Source organism: Terrapene carolina, unplaced genomic scaffold, assembly GCF_002925995.2.
Source record: "Terrapene carolina triunguis isolate 2854851 unplaced genomic scaffold, T_m_triunguis-2.0 Scaffold17, whole genome shotgun sequence".
Classification (NCBI taxonomy): domain Eukaryota; kingdom Metazoa; phylum Chordata; order Testudines; family Emydidae; genus Terrapene; species Terrapene triunguis.
Window position 1 is genome coordinate 10,106,902 of NW_020664368.1, and position 24,295 is coordinate 10,131,196.

Here is a 24,295-nt window from a genome sequence, read left to right on the forward strand (position 1 = left end):
CTTCATTTATTTGAAGTCTCCATTGTAGCATAAGAAAAATTAGCTTGTTTGGTAATAGTGGAATAAAACAGGAGTGCTGCATTTAAAAAAAACTTTGAAGTGGACATCATGAACTATCATACACACATCTTGTTTGATCTCCTTTTATTATTGTTCTTCTTTGTATTTGTTCTTAAATGCTATTTAATTCTGGGTTCTTGAGCTGTTTAATTCTGGGTTCTTATATGGCTCAGAAACACAACAATTTAATGCTCTTTGTTTCAGTAGTTCCACATTTTAATGTGTTTTCAAGTGTGAATATATGTTTACTGAGGAATTAGTGGATGTTTGTAAAGTGCTTTGAATATAGAAAGCTGCTGAAACTCCTTTTGCTTTTAGTTTCTTTAATCTTTAGGTAATGGTATAAAGAAAAAGGAAAAAAATGTTCTTTATGCATGGGGAGAATTAGATCATAGAATAGCAGTGTTGGAAGGGACCTCAGTAGGTCATCTAGTCCAACCCCCTGCTCACAGCAGGACCAATCCCCAGACAGATTTTTGGCCCAGATCCCTAAATGGCCCCCTCAAGAATTGAACTCACAACCTTGGGTTTAGTAGGCCAATGCTCAAACCACTGAGCTACATTCTGTAAGTTTAAAAACTTACATTGAATCCCTCACAGTCTTTTTCCCAAGTTGGTGTCAGTTTCTATGTTTATAATTATTATAAGTAATCACAGTGTAATATATATTCCATTTATAGGATTTTTTTTTAACATGAGGACTAACAATGAAAATTTGATAGCTGTCTGTTGTCTTCTGTATGTCACCATTTTGATGTCACTTGAACTATATTGTAGCGAAGTTTAATATTTGCCCTTCTGCTTTGCTTTTTTACAGTGTGTAAAAACCCACCACAGGAGCATATTTTCCTGTACAAAAGTTCCCCAGTTCTTCCACAGCCATCCCAGTGGCCCTGTTAGATTCCTTACTGAGGAGATAGTCCACAAGTGTAAATAAATACATTGTGTAATCATTGGCCATCTGCAGATTTTCTGATCTCTGTGATATCGTTACTACAATGATGAAAGAGCCACACAACAAGAGAAACTTTGAAAGGGCTCAATCTGTACACAATAAATGGAAATCTCAGCAGTGGTGAAGTGTTTTGGAAACGCAGGAGCTCTTGGTCAGCCTTTTGAAACAAATAGGGAGTTGGTTTTGCTGAGGAGAGAAAATAGGAAAAACATTTGTCAAAATGCAATAAACTGAATTTTCTACACATTCAGCTTGATCAAAACCTCTTCTCTCTTTCAACTCTCTCATCTGTACATTTGTTGTACAGCACCCCATGGCATGGTTTTATTATTAGTCATAGACACTGAGCTCAAAAAAGTAAAATCCATATGCAGGTAAGATAAGAAAACATTATTCATATACCGAGATTGTAAGAGCTGTGGGTAGGGGCCATTTTTGATATGTGTGTGTATGATGTGCAGCACAATGGGTCTTCTCTCCCTGGTTAGGGCCTTTAGGTGCTACTTTACTAATTTTCAAAAGGAAAATGCTTCAGCCATCGAAAGAAAGTGGCCTGGGACTTTCCAGCTCCTTGCTCTTCCATATCCAGCCTGCGCTGCTTGTTGTCATAGCCAGAGATATAAGCAGACAGGCACATAGGGCTTCAGCTGTCCTTTATTGAAATAATAATACTCTGATGAGGTCAACTAGAAGATTATAAGGTCTCTTCTGGCTTTAATATCTATGGAAATTCTGTAAATAACTCTTTCTATACAAAGAGTATACTTTATAATAACCCAACCTGAATTTTGGATTTTTTCCTCCAAATGAACACAGCTCCAGAAACAGAAACAGCTAGAAGCTAGTCCAATGTGTTTATTTTCTAGTGAGAGCAAGAACTACTTGCATCTTCAGCTCATATGCCTGCAAAGGCGAGGGAGTGGGAGAGAGAGATTGTTTTCTTTATCCCCTTGTAAGCAGGAGAGAGGTCCAGGGGTTAGGACACGTGTTTAGGAAGTGGTAGACATGGGTTCGGTTCCCAGCTCTGTCATAGACTTTCTGTGTGACCTTGGGCAAGTCCCTTAACCTCTCTGTGCCTCAGTTCCTCATCTGTAAAATGGAGATGATAATGCTTCACCTACAGAGGTGTTGGGAATACGTATTTGAAAGATTATAAAGCACTTTGAGATCTACCAGTGAAAACCACTGCAGTATAATTAGTTATCAGAATTCCCTTTATCCAAAAATCCTAGGTATCTGAATCGACAGTGTGTCCCCCATGTACCCCTATGCTAATTAATCACTTGGTAATAATATCTCAATTAGCCTATTAGGGCCTGTGCACTGTATTTGGCAGCAAGCTTCCCAGCCTTGGTCCACAGACTTGTGCTAGCAAGGCTCACGCTAGCACTCTAAAAATAGTTGTGTACACAGTACTTTGACATTGCAGCTTGGGCTGGAGAACAGGCTCTCAAGCCTACCCCTTCCCAGGCCTCAGAGCCAGAGCTTCAGCCTGAGCTGCAATGTTTAAATAGCAGTTTTTAGAGTGTAAGCACAAGCTGTGCTCGAGTCTGTGGATCCAGGCTGGGAGGCTCATTCCCAGATGAAGTGTACACATGCCCTTAGGGCAGGGGTGGGCAAACTTTTTGCCCTGAGGGCCACATCTGGGTATGGAAATGATATGGCGGACTATGAATGCTCATGAAATTGGGGTTTGGGTGTGGGAGGAGGTGCAGGCTCCAGGGTTGGGCCAAAAATGAGTTCAGGGTGCGAGAGGGGACTCTGGGCTGGGGGTGTGGGGTTGGGCTGGGGATGAGGGGTTTGGGGTGTAGGAGGGTGCTCTGGGCTGGGACCGAGGGGTTCAGAGGGCTTGAGGGAGATCAGGGCTGGCGTAGGGGGTTGGGGCGCTGGGGGTGGCTTATGGGTGCAGGCTCCGGGTGGTGCTTACCTCAAGTGGCTCCCGGAAGCAGCGGCATGTCGCTCCTACGGGGCCAAGCGGCTCTGCTGCGCGCTGCCCCGTCTGCAAGTGCTGCCCCTGCACATCCCATTGGCTGTGGTTTCCGGCCAATGGGAGCTGTGGGGGCGGCATTTGAGGCGGGGGCAGCATGCGGAGCAGAGCCCCCGGGCTGCCTTTGCGTGTAAGAGCCGGAGAGGGGACATGCCGCTTGTTCTCGGAGCCATGCAGAGCGTCCCTCGACCCTGCTCCCTGGCGGGAGCTCCGGAGAGGGGCAAACCCCAGACCCTGCTCTGCAGCGGGAGTTCGAGGGCCAGATTAAAATGGCTGGCGGCCGGATGCGGCCTGCGGGCTGTAGTTTGCCCACCCCTGCCTTAGCGCCTATTAGCACTAATTTATGGGTTTGTATTTGTATAGGGTCTTGAGCAGTTACCTGCAGTTACATAATGCTCTTACAGCAGCTCTCTAGGTCTACATCAGTGAAACTGCAGTGCAAAATAGAACATCTGTTTATCTGAACACATGGTTATCAGAGAGTTTTGGATGTCCCCCAGGACAGTCAGATAAACGGAAGCCTACTGTATATAAGAAATAGGCATTATTATATTTATTAAGGTAACAGGAAAATGCAGAGGAATAAAAGATGGCTGAAGGGTGCATGCCTTCTGTCTATTATGTATACTTTCAAGTTAGAAAAATAAGTGGGGGTGGGGGAGTGAAAGAGGAAAAAAAACTTGTCTCCTTCTTTGGGGTGATGTGTTGAATAGCTCACAAACACATAATAGGAAAACAAGTCCCTGTTCTGACGAGATTACAGTCTAAGTAAACAAAACAGTGAGAGATGAAGGAAGGGATCTGAGCAAGGTAAGTTTGGCATGTGTTTTGTTGGGTGTGTGCTTTTGTATAATTTTTTTAATGAAATTTTCTAGTACATTTTTTTCTCCTTGTGATAGCTCGACAATCTTCACCACCTATCTGGAGTGGCTCACAACTGTGAGTGCTTACCTCAGGGCAGACTGTCAGAAAACAGAAATAATTAGACATGCAATAGCCTATAGTAGACAGTGTTACAAAGGAAACATTTAGCTTGCTGTGCTATAAAAACCTCTCGTCTTCTTATGTTCTAGAAAATTGTTGCAATTTCAGGATGATAAAGTAAATGTTATGATAAGATAAATCTTCCCCTTTAAAAGTTGAATATATAGTAATTGGACATCAGTGAGGTATATGATGTCTACAGAGGCTTACTTCTGATAGTCATCTAAGTAACTTGGAACAAAGGGCAGAATTATGAAGTAGGTCCTAATATAAAGAAGCACAAGTTTCAAATACATAAAGGAATGAATATTTTCTTCCTAGCACGTGAAATTGCACACAGATAAACAACGAGGAACATTGTTTCATTCTGTCATTGATAGTTTAGTAGATTTTATAAAGTATACAGTATATGTATATAAGTGCACGTCAGTTTTTTAATCAAAATGATCTCTCCTGCTTCTGTCATTGTCAAGGCTCCTTCCCCACTCTGAACTTTAGGGTACAGATGTGGGGGCCTGCATGAAAACTTCTGAGCTTAACTACCAGCTTAGATCTGGTCCGCTGCCACCACTCCCAATGTGCTAATTCCCTTCCCTGGGTAGCCTTGAGAGACTCTTCACCAATTCCCTGGTGAATACAGATCCAAACCCCTTGGATCTTAAAACAAGGAGAAATTAACCATCCCCCCTCCTCTCTCCCACCAACTCATGGTGGATCAAGATCCAACCCCCTTGGATCTAAAAAACAGGGGAAATCAATCAGGTTCTTAAAAAGAAGGCTTTTAATTAAAGAAAAAGGTAAAAATCATCTCTGTAAAATCAGGATGGAAAATAACTTTACAGGGTAATCAAACTTAAAGAGCCCAGAGGACCCCCCTCTAGCCTTAGGTTCAAAGTTACAGCAAACAGAGGTAAACACCCTAGTAAAAGGTACATTTACAAGTTGAGAAAACAAAGATAAAACTAACACGCCTTGCCTGGCTGTTTACTTACAAGTTTGAAATATGAGAGACTTGTTCAGAAAGACTTGGAGAGCATGGATTGATGTCTGGTCCCTCTCAGTCCCAAGAGCGAACCCCCACCAAAACAAAGAGCACAAACAAAACCAAGATTTGAAAGTATCTTGTCCCCTTATTGGTCCTTTGGGTCAGATGTCAGCCAGGTTACCTGAGCTTCTTAACCCTTTACAGGTAAAAGGATTTTGGAGTCTCTGGCCAGGAGGGATTTTATAGTATTGTACACAGGAGGGCTGTTACCCTTCCCTTTATAGTTATGACAGTCATCCAAAATAATTTCCTTTCCTAGTTGTTTATAGTTAGACTATAGGTGGCTGTATGTATGCACATTGACTTCCAGCCTCTGGTGGTCAACTTTTTTTCTGATGGTAGGAATGTGAAATTGAATTTAATGTTCCGTTTAGTGGGAGGATACAAATGTTAATCTAATCTCTGACAAGATAAGATAAACTTCCAGGTTCAAAGATGTAGGAAAGATGCTAGAAATATTTTCAAAAAGTTCTTGTTTTATATTACATACTATAATACATACTATTCACTGGTGATGTCTGGGGGTTAAATCCAGTAAATGTAAGACTCCAGAATGAAAGTCGGCTGAGCAACAGTATCGTGAGCTCTGTCCTCAAGTGCTTACTTCTCTGTCTGAGTGATTTGCTACTTTCAAATGCTTCTTGATGAATCAGTCTTGAGGAGTGCTAGCAGCTTTTATTTTGATCAAACAAATCAGTAATTGTGTTTTTCACTGCAAGTGGGACTCCTATAGAAGGCAATGACTTGGCAATTGCATATACGGAGTTATTTGGTATCTCATGTAATCCAGAAATGCTGTTGTTACTTGACAGTGTTCTAAAAAAGTATGTCAGATTTAACCTTAAGGGTACTTTTAGAAGTCTTTATAATTATGGTCCAAAAATCTACACTTATGCTATATTCAGAATGCTGTCAGCATTCTAGTGTTGGAGGGAGAAGTCATTTTATTTTTTCAGCAGTGGAGTTGTGTTTTTGAGCTACTGTTGACTGCCTTCCTGTTCCACCCATGTGACTTGCAAGGTCCTGGCTTCATTAATAATCAGATATGGAGGATGGTTCATGTGGATGCTAGTAAATTCTGCTTTAGGTGACGAGTGACAACATTTGATGCGTCTGTATGTATTATATAATATAGACACACAGAGAAATTCATAATAACAAAGAAGTGGGGGGCGGGGGGGCTGTATAATGGGTAGGTGGCATGCAAACTGCTGAGCAGATATAAGCCTCTCCTTTCATTGTATGAATGTATTGGAGTGTTCTTTAATAATTACTAATCTCAGTGGAATAATCCAAGCGCATCTTGTAGGGTGAAGGAGCTCCAATTAAACATTTTGAATTTTTTTTGAAAAATGAGAAATTGTAGCTCTTTTAGGAACAAATGCAGATATTGGCTTTTTTTGAGTGATGTCCCTATTTTATTCCACTGAGGGGTTATGCACATGCACCATGTGCCCAGAGCCAGAGCTTTTCAAAATAGTACTGTTTGGCAGTCCACGCATGTGCTGCCTTGTGGTTTTGCCTGAGGTGATAAAGAACGCGGCGGGCCGCTGGCATCTCCAGTTCCTTTTTACCGCCACATGGTCCGAGTTGGAGCTTCTACTCTCCTATCATCCTTGTGACCCAATTTCCAAAATTTTACAAAAATATCCTTAGTACTGTCCGTACACCAATGCCCATCCTTCCTACCCCCTTTGGGGACCACATCAAACTCTTTCTGCCAGCATGGAAAGCCATAACAATGGACAAGTGGGTCCTAGTTATTATCTAGGGTGGCTATGTCATAGAGTTTACAGCAATGCCCCCATCTCACCCTCTTCCTCAGTCCACATGCATGCAACACCTAGGCAATGACCTCCTCCACCTAGAGGTTGACTCCCTATGGCGGAGGGAAACTATGGAACTAATCCCAGTCGCCTTTCAGAGAACAGGGGTCTACTTGAGCTACTTCCTAGTTCCCCTCCCTCCCCCCAAAAATTTTGCATCTTGGATGCCTCATCTGTTTGATTTCCAAACCAAGATTCTGCATGGTCACACTTGCAACAATCATTCTCTCCCTAGAAAAAGGCATGTGGTTTACGGCTCTCAATATGCAGGATGCCTACTTCCATATTGATATACACCTGATACACAGAAAGTTTCTGAGGTTCAAGCTGGGACCTCAACATTTTCAGTACAGGGTTCTACAGTTTGGACTTACCACTGCCCCATGAGTATTCACAAAAGTTTTCTCAGTGGCAGCTTATCTCAGACGTTAGAGGATCCTCATTTTCCCCTATCTGGATGACTGGCTGATAGCATCACAGTCCAAAGAAGAGGCACAGGAATTGACGTCCCAACTGCTTCTACTCTTCTCTCTGGGGGCCAATGTCAACATCGAATAATCAACTTTACACTGTAACACAATCCCTGGAGTTCATAGGAGTTTGCATAGATGAGACTTCTGCACAAACTTATCTACCATGGGAAAGATTCCAGACAATAAGGGAACTAATTACTTCGGTGACTTCCAATCCTTCCTATGGCCAAAATATGCCTCGCTTTCTTGGGACATATGACGACCTGCACATAGGTCATGCTCTTTGCTCACCTACATCTGCACCATGTTCAACTCTGGCTACAAAGGGTTTACTCATCCATGCATCAACCTATTCACACTCTGGTCTGCATGCCACCAGAATTCTCTCCTTATTACAATGGTGGATGAACCCACTATGAGTCTGCTCGGGAATGACCTTGCTCCCGTCCTCAACCACCATGATTATCATAATGGATGCATCCCTCATGAGCTGGGGTGCCCACATGGGTGACCGCATGACACAAGGCACCTGAACAACATAGGAGGTCCAGATGCACATAAACATATTGGAACTCCGGGCAGTACGCAAAGTTTGCCAGGCGTTTTTGCCAGCCATCCAGGACTGACATGTACTTGTCATATCAAACAACACTACTACAGTCTTCTATATAAACAAGCAAGGGGGAACGAAATCCCAAGCTCTGTGTACGGAAGCTATATGCCTGTGAGAATGGTGCATTGCGCACTACATTCTTTTGACAGCAACCTAACTGACGAGCACCCAGAATGTGATTGCTGATGCTCTCACAGGAACTTTGCAACCCACCACAAATGAGAATTGCATGACTCTGTAGTCGCGGACATCTTTGGCCGATGGGACCCCAGCAAACGATCTTTTCACATCCCACAACACCACCAAATACAGCCAGTATTGTTCAAGGGGAGGAATTGGAGCCCAATCACAGGGGGATGCCCTAGTCATCGTTTGGTCAGACAGCATGAACTCTGCCTTCCTCTCCTTAACCCTCCTAGTATAAGTAATCCATAAGATCAGATGAGAGAAAGCAACAACCATCCTGATCTCCCTCTTCTGGCCTTGTCAATTCTACCTCCTGTTTCTCCTCTGCATTTCAAAGCACTCTTCACTCACGCTTTGGACATTCCCGGAGCTACTGACTCAACACAATAGCATATTCAGACTCCCCAACCTGCACACTGTTCAACTGGTGGCTTGGTTTTTGGATGGACATCACCACTAGCTCAGGAGTGCTCTCTGGCAGTGCAAGATGTCCTTTCAAGTAGCAGGAAAGATTCCACAAGATGCTTGTATTGAGCCAAATGGACGAGTTTTGCTTCCTGGGCTACATGACAGGGCCTTGTCTCCAAAGTGGCATCCCACTACTCTTGGAGTATTTACTCTTTCTGAAGGACTCAGGGCTGGCCCTCAATTCCATCAAGTTGCAGTCAGCTGCCATTAGCGCTTTTCACCCATCGGTGGATGGCCAATCAATTTTTGACCACCCCCTACTTATATGATCCTGGAAGGGCCTTTTTTGAAAATACCCTCCCATTCAGCCTATGGGACCATAACCTAGTCCTCACCTCATTGACTACCACCACCTTTGAACCTATGGTCTCCTGCTTGCTATCTCTCTTTTTTATGAATGTCACTTTCCTCATCACCATTACGTTGTCTAGGAGGATTGGCAAACTGGGAGCCATGGTGGCTAACCCTCTCTTCATGACTTTCCATAAAGACAAGGTCTCTCTCTGCCTTCACCCCAAGTTCCTACCCAAGGTGATTTCCCAATTCCACCTCAATCAAGCCATACATTTACCGACCTCCGAACAGTACTGCTTTCAAAAGCTCCGGCTCCTGATGCATGGCGAATGCGCAGAACTCCTCAGTGGAATACAGATAGGGGCCACACATCTCAAAGAATCTCCAGTTACAGATAAGCAACTTTGTTTTTAAAATAATTGTGTGTGTTGTCAGTTTGGTATTCCATATATGCAGGAACGAGTTACATCAATTTGCAAAGTAAATGGAGCAGATATATTTCTTCCAATATTCTACCTATTACAATAGCCAATATTGCATACTTCAGATGAGAGAGTCAGAGTCCTATATTTCACTTAATTGTGAAGTTATTTACCATTGGGGTGGTATTTCTTTTTGTTCCCCGAAGATCATCTTAATCAGAAGTAATTATAGTATTTATAGTCCTTGTAATTGTATCTTAGCTAATGTAACCACATGAGCTATTTTTATTCCTATAAATGAATAATCCTTTGGTGAATCTCACTAAATTTATTTACTTCAGTGATATATCTTGGATCAGTTTTTTTCACAGTCACTCCTTATCACCCTGATTTATTAGAGCACTGAAATAAGTGCTTAACATTTAGCATGTTCTTTAGTGCTTTTATGAATAGGAATGCTTTCCTGGATCAGGCCCATAAGAATAAGGGGAAAATGGCTAATTCCTCTTCCTCGATATTGTGTAGTATTGTTAGCACTATTAAAACCACTGTTGCAATTCACCCCAGAAGTGGCTGAATTGCTCTGAGGATGAAATTAAATATTTTATATAGATTGTAATTTTTAGACACTCAAGAAAGGCCCCATATAAATCACTTTTTATGCAAGATACTGTGTAATTTTCTTTTTACTGTTTTAAATTATTAGTCTTATGGCTTTCAAAGCCTTGTTATTTTTGTGTTCTTGGAAAGGGCATATAGCAACGTCCTGTTATGTTAGATATTATGTTGATGAGAGCATAGTGTAAACACCTATATAGCTACTGTTTATTGGTATATGTCTATTATTTCTTCTCATGTATGTCCTTTTCAAACTAAGTAGTCTTTTAAATCTCTCATTTGATGAAAACAGTTCTTTTCCTGAAATCTTTTATACATTTGCCCGTTTTCTGGAGCTTTCTTGTTTCTGCTAAGTTTGCAGCTGAGTATGGTCAAGCCTCTGCTGTAATTTATTTGGAAGTAGGGAGAAGGTGGGGCTGTATAAGGCTATGTCTACACTTAAAATGCGACAGCGCTTCAGTGTAGACACTCACTACAGTGTCAGTAGGGATTTCCCCATCACTGTAGGTAATCCACCTCCCTGAAAGGCGAAGATAGCTAGGTCAGTGGAAGAATTCTTCCATCAACCTAATGCTGTCTGCAACAAGGGTTAGGTCAACATAGCTGTATCTCTCAAAACTGTGGATTTTTCAAACCCTTGAGAGATGTAGCTGTGCTGATGTAACTTTTTCTGTGTAGACTAGCCCTATTACTTTGCACACAGTAATGTCTTCCATTCAAGGATCTCAAAGCACTTTATACATATAAACTTGCAAACTCAATGAGGTAGATAGTATTTTCATTATAATGATGGGCAAACTGAAATACAAAGAAGTTATGACTTCTCCAAGTTTATATGGTGAGGCTAGGTCAACACTATGACTTTCTGCTGGCTAGCTATTACAGCTAGGTGAAATTTTTCAAACAAGTAGACTATTCTCTGAAGATGCAGTTTTGTTTGACCCAAAATTAATCTTCTCTCTGTCTGATTCAGAGAAGGGATTTGAATCCACACCTTCTTCCGCCTAGCTGAGTGTCTTAATCATCAGGCTATAGAGTTGTTCTCACTGTCTGTCTTTGGCCGAGTGAATATTTAATTATACAAAGTGGAATAGCGTCAACAGAATAGCCCTGATCCTTCAATGAGCTCTGCACAGACAAGCCCCTTTTGTACATTGTACCAAGTACATTGTCAGAACTAAATTAATAATTATACTAGTAAATTCTTATTAATGTAAGTGTTAGAATCATAGAGTTTAAGGCCAGAAGGGACCACAAGATCATGTAGTTTGACCTCCTGCATAGGACAGGACACCAAAACCACCCAGAACCCCACACTAAACTCAACAACCTAAATTAGATCCAAGTAGTATAGTAGTGATTATAGTACTGATTTCTAAATAATTTTTTTGAATTAATGAAAGTGAAATAACTGACCGTTACAGATTACATCATTTCATATTCTTTCATTAACATTTGGTGTTTACCCTAAAAAATCTACAAACTGCTCAGTTTATATTAATTTATTTTTATGGCTAATGTACAGAAAATAGTTATCAAGAATGTAATTTTTCTGTTACTAAACACCCTGACACTGCTAGTTGGTGCACTAAAATAAATACCTTTTTCAGCAAGCGTTCCCTGTTCAGTTAGACAACTTTTTCTTTTTATATGGTATGCTGAAGATGAGCTAATGTATGCATAGCTTGGAAGCTGCGTTAGTGTCAATTTGTATTTCCCACTAGAGTCTTTCCTTCCTGAAATTAGGTGTGGGTTGGTGTTGAACTTGGGGGTGAAGAGGTGGTAAGTTACACATCTGGTATGATTATGTTTTCATAAATCTACATCAGAGGGTTAGTAGGGAGGTAAATCAGCTGCCACTTGTTTCATATTCTAGCTTCATCTCTCTGTTTTAGGATACAGTGCACAGGTTGCTACTGAATGACTAGCTAATTCTTATGTTGTGAAGGACTTTGCTTTTGAAAAAAACTTACCTTATCTAAGTGATATTGATATTAAATGGCCTTTCCTGTTTGAGATTCATTACTCAAGCTTAATGCTTGATAAAAGTCATAAAGCAAACATTTTTATAATGTTGAAGAATTTATCTTGTTATTTCCATTAACTTCCCAAAATACTGAGGTGTTTGTCAGATAACCTTGCCATGTTTTCATTTGCAACTTGTTAATCAAAAGCTGTTTAAATTTTACAGAGTTTATCAAAACACAATAGAAGTAACATTGGAACAGAAGGTGGACCACCCCCTTTTGTGCCTTTTGGGCAGGTATAGTAACTATTTTTTTACTTTTGACCATGGTATAGATGTAATCAGGATTAATATTTTGTAAAATAATTTTAAAACCATAATGACTAGAAGTTCTGTTGTTAGAATGGATAAAGTGACTATTTCCCTATGTAATAGGAAGTGTGAAATCTTCATTTTAATACATTCTTTTTGATGTTTCAATAGAACATACTTTTTTACATTTTTTCAAAATGTTAGTTAAATATTCATCACTATGCCAAATTGATACTTTAGATAATTGGGAACATTGCTGACTCCTACACCTCATAGATTTCAAGTCATGATCAAAATTATCTCTTTACAATTAAAAAAAATAAAATCCCCAAACACCCTGAAAATAACTTAAAATGCAATCTAATGGCTAATGACAGTGTGTGTGTGGGAAAGAGAGATTACTTTTCAGTATATTTGACCTTGGTAGATTGAAGTCAGGGGTGTCAGGCTCTGATCCTTTATAAGTAATTGAAACATTTTGCCATGGACATCATGGCAAATATCCAGGCTAACATTCAATACATTGTCCAAGATAATACTGGCTGTGGACAATGAGGGAATTGTGTATTATTTTTATGACTATCATATGCCCTGCAGTTATCTCTGATATTAATCTGCCTAACTGCCAGGAGTTAAATCAAAAGAGACCGTTAAGGGAGAAACCAATAGGAAATGAAACAATGACACACATGACCATCCTGGAGGAAACGAAGGAACAGCTTTTTATTGGGGAATACCCCAACTGACTCATCCAGGCTAGGATGGTTTACTCTTAGGCTGAGCCTAAGATCAAAGGGAATCCTAAATCCTTGGGAAAGAGGAGTGTGAGAGTGGGTTGTGAGCACATGGAAGCTGACATCCAGATTGGCAGAGATTCGGGGAGTATGCTGTGAGTGGGATAGGCTCACTGATGGGAGTAAGCTGTACCTCCCAGAGCTACTAATAGGCTAAATTTTTAGAAGGAAGAGCACATCTAGAGCTTTCATTTTATTAACAAATTTAGGAAAATGCTTTATACCTTTGAGGAATGAACATATAATGCTTTGTTTTGAAGACACTGCTTTGTGTCACTGCTAATATATGCTTTCACTGGCTCCCAAATGGAAATTCTTACAGGAGCCAAAATTGGGTTGTTAACATAGTTGTGAGCCAGTGGGACTGAAGCCTAGAGATCCAGTCTGTAAGTGGTCAGACCTGAGGTTCCACCCAGAATGAGGTGCAGAAGGCCCAGTCTGTCACCTAAGGGTACGTCTACACTTACTTCCTGGTTCGGCAGCAGGCAGTCGATCTTCTGGGATCGATTTATCGCATCTTGTCTAGACGCGATAAATCAATCCCGGATCGATCCCGGAAGTGCTCGCCGTCGACGCCTGTACTCCAGCTCGGCAAGAGGAGTACGCGGCATCGACAGGGGAGCCTGCCTGCCGCGTCTGGACCCGCGGTAAGTTCGGACTAAGGTACTTCGAATTCAGCTACGTTATTAACGTAGCTGAATTTGCGTACCTTAGTCTGAAGTGCGGGGGTTAATGTGGACCAGGCCTAAGAGATGCATTTGGGGGAGACTAAAAAGGGGTCTAAGGCACAGTTTTCCCTGTAGCCATGTCTCTGGCTGACTGCTTAATTGTTTCTGTTCAGACCTCGATATCTTGGACCCATAAAAATAAAATAAATAGTATCTAGTTGTGTCCCTGTGAATTCCAGATATTTCAGAGGAGCAGGCTTGGACTTCAGATTATTTATTAAGATCCCTAGTAAATCCTGCAATCAATCATGTGATGATACTGGTGGATCCTTTGATCCCTGCCAAAATACTGAACTTGATCAACCCGTCATCTAGAGAATTGTTCAACACTAGTTATCTTTGAGACCTTATAGCTATAAGTGGTTGGCAAACACAAAATGCTGCTCCACAATCAGATATCTGGTGTGTATGTGAGCCAAAATATACAAACTTAGGGGTGTCTAAGGTTAAATACTTAATAGATTTTAGAGGTGTTGTGCATCCCCAACTCCCACAGAAGACAATGGGATTTGCTTTAATACCTCTGATGATCATTTTTATTTAGGGGTTTACCTAATGAATTTATGGCTAGCACCTGTGAGTCAAGTTCAAAAATTTTAACTTTGGCTTTTGAAAACTTCCCCTTCTAATCTTTCTTGCCACATTTCTCTGGCAACTGGATATTCCATCCTTGGAGGGGTAAGACTGTGTGCCAAAATTTTGATCCCCTCCTCCTTTACTAGAGGTGAAAGTTTGAAGGCCACTTTCTCCCATGGACCAGACATGTGTTGTCAACCAAGATGTTTAGTTGTCCTAGCTGTATATTTTTTGTGTTAATTTTTTTCAAAAGTTAATACTCTAATGAAATATGAATATTTTGTTTTGTAACTGAAAATAGAAAGGAGAGAGTAAATTTCTGTAGTACTGCTTTTGTGTTACAGAAATGTGTGTCTTCTGTGCAAGTGGACAGCAGGGAACTTGATCAGAGAAAGACTCTGCAAATAATGAGCACTGCTAAGCCTGTTGGAGACAATGATGAATTTGAAAAACAGAGAACAGCTGCTATTGCAGAAGTAGCAAAGAGCAAGGAGGTTAGAATATACATTTGCGGCAGTATTTTACTTGGTGTACTTCATTATTTTAGTTCAAGTATTTATCTCCTTAATGTGAGTCACATTATGGTGTCTGTTTTCTTATGTTCCTTTGTCTACCAAGTATTTAGAAAAATAAAAACCGAAGGCAATGAGCCTTTTCGGAAACTTGGGGTGTGTTCTCCCTTTTCTAAAGAGGTAATGTGATGTAGACTGACCATAAAATATTTTCTTATGGATCTAATTTTGATCTAAACCAAGTCTGCTAAAATATGCATGAATTTTATAATTCAGTTTTGCTTTATGCAAACAGTACAATTTGAGTAAGCAAAACTAACTTACTAGGCAGCTTGTATTGAAGCTATTTTGATGCTGAGATTAAGGTAATGAATATATTTCCAAGTCCCAACAGACTTTGATTCATTGTGTTCGGTATTGTTGAATTGCTATGGAACTTAACATGTTTAATCCTTGGATTATTTTATATTCTCCCTTACAGTTTTCCATTTAATTTTATTTTTATGATTTGCCTCAGAGCAACTCATAAAAATTAAAATTATATAACATTTTACACCCTCGTCTGGACATAGGGAAATTCTAGCTAGTAAATTACTCTGTTATTTTATGGAAATTAATATTTTATGTGTCTATATAAAGGATAACGATAAACCGTTAGGTACCTGAGATTTACTGCATTTTTCTGTAGTAGCATAATCTTAAAGGTTATTTTCCTAACTGTGTTGTTTACTGAATGTTTATTTCCCTTCTTATCTAAAGACCAAGACATTTGGAGGAGGTGGTGGCAGTACTAGAAGCAATCTTAATGTGAGTGCTGGAGGGAATCGAAACAGGGAAGTGTTCCAGAAGGAAAAGATAACAAAACCTGAGGGGAAAAATGAAGGTGTCTATCGTGAACTGGTAAGGCTGAGGATCTAAATGGAGCCTTAACTATCCGTATTTGACATGTAGACTAAAACTATGAGATAATGAATTTTCCTTCAGTTTCTATAAAAGGTTGTATAGATTTCTGTATTTTACTCTCTGTTGAGATTGGTTTATTTTCACGGAATACCTAACTCATGGAGGATACAATTAATCAGGCTGTGTATTGCAACTGTGTAGAAACGCTTACAAAACAAAAAATTGTAACGAATTTTGTGATAGTCTCATTACAGAAATATTTTTCTCTCTTAAATTTTAAAATAAATGCAGCAGTTTGCAAGTCGAAGTAACTTAACTGTTATAATCAATGGCATTTTTATAGCACTTTTTAAGAGCCCAAAGCAAGACATTTTAAGACCATTTTCCTTCTGGATTAATATTGGTTTATCATCAAAAGAATATGTTTAGTGTTTAAACCAGGGATCGGCAACATTTGGCATGCGGCCCACCAGGGTAAGCCCCCTGGCGGGCCAGGCCGGTTTTTTTACCTGTCTGATCCGCAGGTTCAGCTGATCGCAGCTCCCACTGGCTGCGGTCCCCCACTCCAGGCCAATGGGGGCTGCGGGAAGCGGCGCGGGCCAAGGTATGTGTACTACTTCTGCTATTTAAACTGGTAATAAAAGAGCAGGGAAACTCCTGTTCATTCTCACCCTGGAACTCCATGCTGTCTGGGTCACAAATAAGGTCTCTCGTTTTGTAAGATGGTGGCCGCTGGCAGGAGGCTCAATACTATCAATTTTAATTCAAAACAATATTTTTAAAGCTATATCACAGTTACTTGGTGAGAAGTGTTATTAGTTATGTGAACTTTCAGAACACTTCATTGAGCAAAATGGATAGTCTATACAAACAGTCCTTAAAAAAACCTGCATCGGTTTTGCTCAGTCCAATGGTCTATAAGTTCATGAGGTTAGAAATGGTTTTCACCATGAACAAACCATGAAAGATATTTTTAAGTATGTAATTGCAATTGACATTGTGTTTTAGTGCTGGAGGCAGACATCTTGCTGGAAAGAGGTGTCATTTGTGACAATGGGGCAGCACCGTAGAAGAGACAGTAAACTAGTTTGACCTGCTTTAATAATTGCTTAATAATCATAAAAATATTGTATATGTTTAGTTTTTCTTCCAACTGTTAAAATCATTATTAAAGCAGGTTACAGACTGGTTTAAAGTAACTGTTTAATAGGATTTTTATACTTTTGTGTGTCATAAATGCCATCTGTTTTCAGCAAGATGGCTGCCAGCACTGGATTTAAAAATGCTAAATGTAATTAAAGACTTTAAAAAAAAAAAAAAAAAAAAAAGTCACAGATCATTAATGTGGTAGGTGTTTCTTGCATTTATATCCTATGTGTTTCTGAGATACATGTCACCATAGTATCAGGGTGTTGTTTATATGGAGTTGAAAAAATGGAATTTTTCATAAATTAGGTTATAATATTCTGCCTTCCTCACATGACCAACTTAATAACTCCAACTGCACGAAGGGCTTAGAGCTTAGGTTGACGTAGGGTGATGCAGTGTCAGTCTAGACACGCAATTACATCAACTTTAGTGGACTCCAGGAAGTGTCCCACAATGCTCCCCCACCCCATGACCTTTCTGGTCACCATTTTGAGCTCCGCTGCCCGGTGGCCAGATATGCAGGTACATGCCCCTCTCCTTTTAATGACTCATGAATTTTTGAAATTCCATTTCCTGTTTGCTCAGCATGGAGAGCTCACATAGGAACTGCATGGCTGACCATGCCGGCTCCACGCTGCAGACGTGTTCCTGCCTGGAGTACACCAGAGGTGACGAATTTCCTGGGTCTATGAGGAGAAGAGGCTGTTCAGACATAGCTCTGATCAGCCATAGAAATGTCAATATTATGAGCAAATTGCTTGGGGCATGGGAGAGAAGGTCTACAACAGGGGCATGGAGCAGTGCCATGTGAAGACCAAGGAGCCTGCGGCAGTTGTACCAGAAGTCAAGGGAGGCTAACAGTCGCTCTGGTGTGGAGCTGTAGACATGCCACTTTGACAAAGAGCTTCATGCCATTCTTGTCGGCGACCCCATCACATCTACAAGGGCCCCGTGTATACTTGGGAGGAGTCACAATCACAGGCTATCGGAGTGAACCCTGAGGATGAGGTGTTGGACAAGGAAGAAGAGGAGACGTAGGAGAATGGGGGACAGGTGACCGGGGATCCAGTGACTCAGTGAGCCAGGACCTCTTTTTGACTCCAGAGCCGTCAAACAAGTCCACACAGTCCATCACGGGAGAGCCTGATGAAGGGGAAGGAACAAGCATGCAGTTTGATTTGATATTTCAGGGACACATCTGTTCATTTACTCATTATTATCATGCTACAAGAGGTAGTGAAATAACCAGTAGAGGTAGAGTTGCTGTCTGCTTCTCATTCCCCTGTTCAGTTAGGCAGAGGAGACCCTGCAGAACAGTTTATGTGTACCGGGATGTCCCTTGAATCCTCCATAGAGATTTCGAGGAAACTTTCCTGGAGGTACTCTGCAATCTTCTACTGAAGACTACTGGGGATGGCTGCCTTATTTTTTCCACCATGGTAGGACACTTTCCCACACTACTCAGCAGGCATCATTGCAGCATACAGGCTAGCAGCCTATGGACCCGGTCTCCAGCTGGACGTGTGCAGGAGCAGCTCCCTTTCAGCCTCTGTTACCCTCAGGAGTGAGATATCAGCTAAAGTCATCACTACCTGTGGAAAATGGTGCCAGTATTCAGTTTAGTTACCCTATCTGCATATACTCATGCCTGTGAGCTCCCCTCCCCCTTTCTGTGCCAGCTTGCCCCTCTCCCCCCCAGGCGCCATATTTGCCATGGCTGGGACTACCACTGTTCTCTATGGATTCCAAGCAGAAGTGAGAATGTAGTGCTTGTAACTTGTGTGGATCAAGGGGAGTGAGTTCAGTATACCAAGTTTCCATTTATCTTGTGAATAAACTCACAATAGTATCTCTGTGCATTGTATTTTTTGCAGCTGGAAATGTGGCCTTGAGGGTCTTTCCAACCACACCAGTGGAGTAACTCAGCCAGATAAGGAAGAGGGCACGGGACGATATGTTCAAAGAGATCCTGGAAGCCTTTAGTGCTGTGGGTATTGAGCACAGGGCTTGGAGGATCAAGCTCACGGACAGAATGGACAGGGATGGTGCGGACAGGAGAAAAGCATGGGAAAAGGAGAGTGATGTGAAGCAGGAGATGCTAGCGCTTCTGAAGCATCAGTCACACATGCTTGCCCCCCTCTGTAGCCCATAGAGAACTGCATGTTGGGACTTCCCTACACTTCCTCCCCCCACACTCCACGTGGCATCGGGGGTCGTTGCACTATCCCTACCACTCCACCCCCACGGAGAGTACAGACAATCACAGCTGCATATACACTGACCTTTGAGAGAGACAGTTGGTGTATGTGTTTGCGGAATGGAAAGGACTGTTCTTTCCCCTTCAAAGGTTCTTTCCCCTGTATTCATAAAGTTTCATTCAGTTATAAATGTCTGTTTGCATGTGTTTGGAACAAAACTCTATTTATGGAAACTTAATTCATATTTATTAGTTCACAACATATGGTGGCTGGGGCTGACATCATTCACAGATAATAGTGATAGAGGCATTTGCACTGTTATATTACCACTCGCACAACACTACTTATAAGATTCATACTGGGGTGCAAAAAAACAGTATCAGGCACACCACACAACAGCAACACACATTATTGTGGCTCATTATTAAAATGGTCTTCACTCTCTGAGCCATATAGCTCTTTTTATAGCTCTGGTATCTGGCTGCTCAAAATCAGCAGACAGCCATTCCACCTTCACCCTTTTGGAAACTTCTCCTCCTTTGCTTCAGAGATATTCTGAAGTGCACAGCTGGCAGTTATAACCATGGGGATATTTTTTTCACTGAGGTCTGATATTGTGAGTAGACAGTGACAGCGGCCTTTCAAGCAGCCAAAGGCACTTTCAGCTGTCATTCTGCACCTGCTGAGTCTGTGGTTGAAGCGTTCCTTGCTGCTGTCGAGGTGGCCAGTGAACAGCTTCATGAGCCACAGGAATAAGGGGGTAGGCTGTGTCTCCCACATTCACTGTTGGCGTTTCAACATCTCCAATGGTAATCCTCTGGTCTGGAAAGAAAGTCCCTTCTTGCAGCTTTCTGTACTGGCCTTTGTTCTTAAAGATTCATGCGTTATGCACTTTCCCTGACCATCCAGCACGGATGTCAGTAAAATGTCCCCAGTGATCTTCCGGCGGTTGTTATACCATAGAAAAATAACCCTTTCTTGATATACTCTGTGGCAAGGTGGTCTGGTGCCAGAATAGTGATATGCATGCCATTTATCACCCCAATGCAGTTTGTGAGCCCCAGTACAGCAAAACCATCCAGTATGTCCTGCACATGCCCCAGAGTCACAGTCCTTCATAGCAGGATGCGATTAATGGCCCTGCACACTTTCCCAACTCCAAATTGATTCCCAACTGATCAGTAGCAATCTGGCATTGCTTCAAGCTTCAATTCCGCGATTGCCACTTGCTTCCTCATAGAATCATAGAAGATTAGGGTTGGAGAGACCTCAGGAGGTCATCTAGTCCAACCCCAGCTCAGCGTCAGTGCAACTCTCATTTTGGTGTTACTGCACCGGAGGGCTGGGGCAAGCTCCGCACACATTTCCAGAAATGTGGCCTTGTGCATCCAAAAGTTCTGCAGCCACTGTTCACCATCCCATACCTGCATAACAGTGTGATCCCACCAGTCAGTACTTGTTTCTCGGGCCCAAACCAATTCTCCACTGTCTGCAACTGCCAGCAACAACCTGGAATTGTTTCTTTCCATGGCGCATATTCCATGTGGCTCCTCTCCTGACTCTGGAAATACTGCAGGATCAGGCGCAGTGTGTTCACAACGCTCATTGCAATAGTGCAGAGCTATGCAGGAACCATGCTTCTCACAGAGATGGTGGCTGTGCGGATTTGTGGGGCTTTTGAAAAGAGGTGCAAAACGTTATAGGATGCAGATAAAATTATGGGATGGAGAAAACACCATCATGAGATCTTGAAATCATGTTCCCAGTCATCCCTGCATGTCTCGTTTGCCCCCATGAGGCATTGCAAACCCTTTACAAACCTGCGCTAGATGGTGGTGAGTTGCACAGTGGGCTACTTGCCCAGGGTGCACTGCTCTCTGCATCGATGCAAATACCACTAGTGAGGACATGCACCACTGATACAAGGAGTGTAGTGTGGACATGTAAAAGTGATTTAATTACTATGACTGCGGTCTGTGTAGACTTGCCACCAGACCTGAAGAAGAGATCTGTGTAAGCGCAAAAGCTTGTCTCTTTCATCAGCAGAAGTTGGTCCAATAAAAGGTATTATATCATCTACCTTGTGTCTCTAGTATCCTGGGACCAACACAGCTACAACAACACTGCATACAACAGTGTTCTGATTTGGTGGTGGTGTGATAATGTAAATGTTTATTCAAGGTCCTAAGATAGTGAAGAATCAGCTCCTTTTATCCTTTGTAGCCCTAATATTAGGCATGGTTGTTTAATTGAAATGAATTTTTTAACAAAGATGGTTTCATTCATTATGTTACCTTCTCCCACATCCTATAAAAGAATCTGATAGCACAACATCTTTGCCTAGTGTACTATGAAGCAATGAAGTAGTTTCTGTCTTAGCTGTTATACCGGTACCTGACTACTTACTTCCAGGTCAATTGTTCTGCCTCCTTCAGCTTTAAAACACAGACCCTCCTGTTTTAATCTTCCTTTTTTTTTCATTCCAGTCTTTATATATAATGATGAGCGAGAGAGAGAGAGAGAAGCTTTTGGTGCAATATATATATATAAGAGAAGGAAGAGATTGACTGGCCTTTGGAGTCCATAGATACCTTGAAAGTTACAAGGACTGTGTGAGAAAGAGGGTCTCTGGGAAATTGCCTATCCCTCAGGTCTCAGATTATGGTCCTGTCCAAGATTAGCTCTCAACTGTTCAGCCCGAGGGTGCTGCTTAGCTCCTGATGAAAAGAGTAGCTGTCATATACAGCAGACAGGAACACTGAGTATTTCCAGCTCCAAAAGGAGGTGATGCACCACTGGTGCATGGTAGAATATCCCTTCTTCTCTATGACAACTATGTAAAAGATATTACCTCACCCACCTTGTCTATCTGCAAGGGAGACAGAACAGTAGAACAGATTTACTGGGCAGGCTCCAGCTGGCACTAAAGGAATGGATTCTAAACCAACACTGTTTCCCCCCCCATCCCCCAGGACAGCTGCATTCTAATCTGCCTGTTTTTTTACTGATATACTCACCTACATGGCCCATGTCACTGTACTATCTATGTGCCTTTTAGTCATTAATGTATTTTATCCTCATCACACCCCTGTAAGATAGGGCGGCACTATGCCTATTTTACAGATGAGAGACTGAGTCACAAGTTAGATTAAGTTGTTCAACCTCATATGGGAAGTCTGTGGCTGAGCTGGGCATTGTACGTAGGCCACTTTAGTGTTAGTAACATAGACCATCCTTCCTACGACGTTGCAGGGAACATTAGTAATTGTAAGTCTTTTTATTTAGTGATGGTCCTGTGCTTCAGTTTGTGGACATTCAGTCTAAGAATATTGTTGGGTGGACTTGTTTGTTTGGGGGATGCAGAAGGAATTATGAAGGAAGTGGAATCAACTTAGCCAGAAGTGTAGGAGTTTTACTTTATCCCCACTCAACTGTACTTCATTCTTTTAAGAAGTTATTCTTGCATTTTCCAGTTTGGTTTTGGAAGTGAATTTGGATATTTATATCTGCAAACTAGATGGCTGATGTTTAGATACTGTTATTTATTACTTGTATTGTAGTAGCACCCATATGCCGTAATTAGGATGCATCTAATTGGAAGCAAGACAAGTGAAAGTAACAAACTATAGGAGGAAAGGAGAAAATGGGTAATAATGATAATATCACATGGTTACGTTAGTTATTGCACAACTTGTACTAATCTCTCAGCAAAACTAATTGTGTTCTTTTAAGAAGGTTTTATTTAGTTTGCATTAAGGAGTTACTCAATTTTCATGGTTGAGACATATCCCAAAATATTTCTAAAACATCCACTGCACTGTCAACCTATTGAGTCATATGGTTCAGTTTATCTGGTTTGTTTGTACCAGCACAGGGTTGTCCCTTTTCCCTTTTTTGGGCAGAGAAGTGTGACATTTTTTACAGGGAGGTGTGTGAGGCTAGAACCTTTTCCTCACACTACACATTTATTAGACGTAATAAAATAGAGGATTGGAGGATTCAGTTTTCAGCTTGGTGCTTCAAACAGCAATATTATGTAAGGCCATCGCCTTTACTATGTGTACACTGATAGTTATATTTGCTGTCTGTCAGAATGTTTCATATCATTGGGAATGAGAAGTCATGTATTACTGAAGAAGGAAAATTACTTACTGGTATTTCTTTCAGTTTTATTCTGCAGGATCTTTAGTCATTATATATCTAGTCTCCCTATTTTGGAGAATGTATAATCTGATTTTGCACAGCCATTGTCAGTCATAGCTTTGGAAATGTTTGTACCAAGCACAAAAGGCTGGCCCGTTAAGATATGCTTGATATATTTTTGCCTTCTTTCTTCCTGCTAAGGGGAGAGATACTGCTGTCTATCAGGATACTCCTTTGTTTGATGGAGTGAGAGTTAAACTATGGGAATCAGAGTTTGACATCATCTAATATTATTCCTTTGGTTTTATATTTGAAATTAAATCAAAGCAAAAAAAACAAACAAACACACACACAACAAAAATCCCCTCCAAAAAACGAAACCCAAAAATCAAAGAAACACCCAAAGCACGTAAAATCCATCTCCTAAAATTACCATCTGTCCCTGTCTCCTCTCACCCCAGTGTACTCAAGTCAGTTACATGAAGCCATGAAAGCTTATTTGTTAGTATTTTTATAAATGGCCCTAAGTATTTATCATCATACATGAAAAATAAATTAATGTTTTAATTAAATATTAATGTGCAATTTACAAGCAAACCTAGTATTTTATGGAATCTGTGTTGTAGCTTGTGATTACTTTTGTGTATATCTTTTATTACAGGTTGATGAAAAGGCTCTAAAGCACATAACAGAAATGGGTTTCAGTAAAGAAGCAGCAAGGCAGGCGCTTATGGATAATAGCAACAGCCTAGAAGCAGCATTAAATTTTCTTCTGAACAGCAGTAAACAGAAACCTATTCAGGGACCACCACCTAGAGGTATAACTTGTAAAGCTGTGTTTTAGACTAAAGTGTCTATATAATAGGGGATCTTGTGTTAATATATGGAGATATACCTATCTCATAGAGCTGGAAGGGACCCCGAAAGATCATCAAGTCCAGCCCTTGCCTTCACTAGCAGGATCAAGTACTGATTTTGCTGCAGATCCCTAAGTGGCCCCCTCAAGGATTGAACGCACAATCCTGGGTTTAGCAAGCCAATGCTCAAACCGTCCCCCCAAGCACAAAAATATAATATTGGTCT

At 41.2% G+C, this 24,295-nt stretch overlaps 1 protein-coding gene across 2 annotated transcripts in view; it reads left to right on the forward strand.

Annotated features, from left to right (window-relative positions):
• LOC112104824 (tudor domain-containing protein 3) overlaps window positions 1-24,295 on the forward strand; it is a 265,871-nt gene that overhangs the window by 152,027 nt on the left and 89,549 nt on the right. For both annotated transcript variants that reach the window (XM_024197380.3, XM_024197381.3), the window contains exons 6-9: window positions 12,123-12,194; window positions 14,652-14,801; window positions 15,579-15,719; window positions 23,874-24,030. In XM_024197380.3, the coding sequence (XP_024053148.2) occupies window positions 12,123-12,194; window positions 14,652-14,801; window positions 15,579-15,719; window positions 23,874-24,030 (520 nt within the window). The remainder of the gene's footprint in view (window positions 1-12,122; window positions 12,195-14,651; window positions 14,802-15,578; window positions 15,720-23,873; window positions 24,031-24,295) is intronic.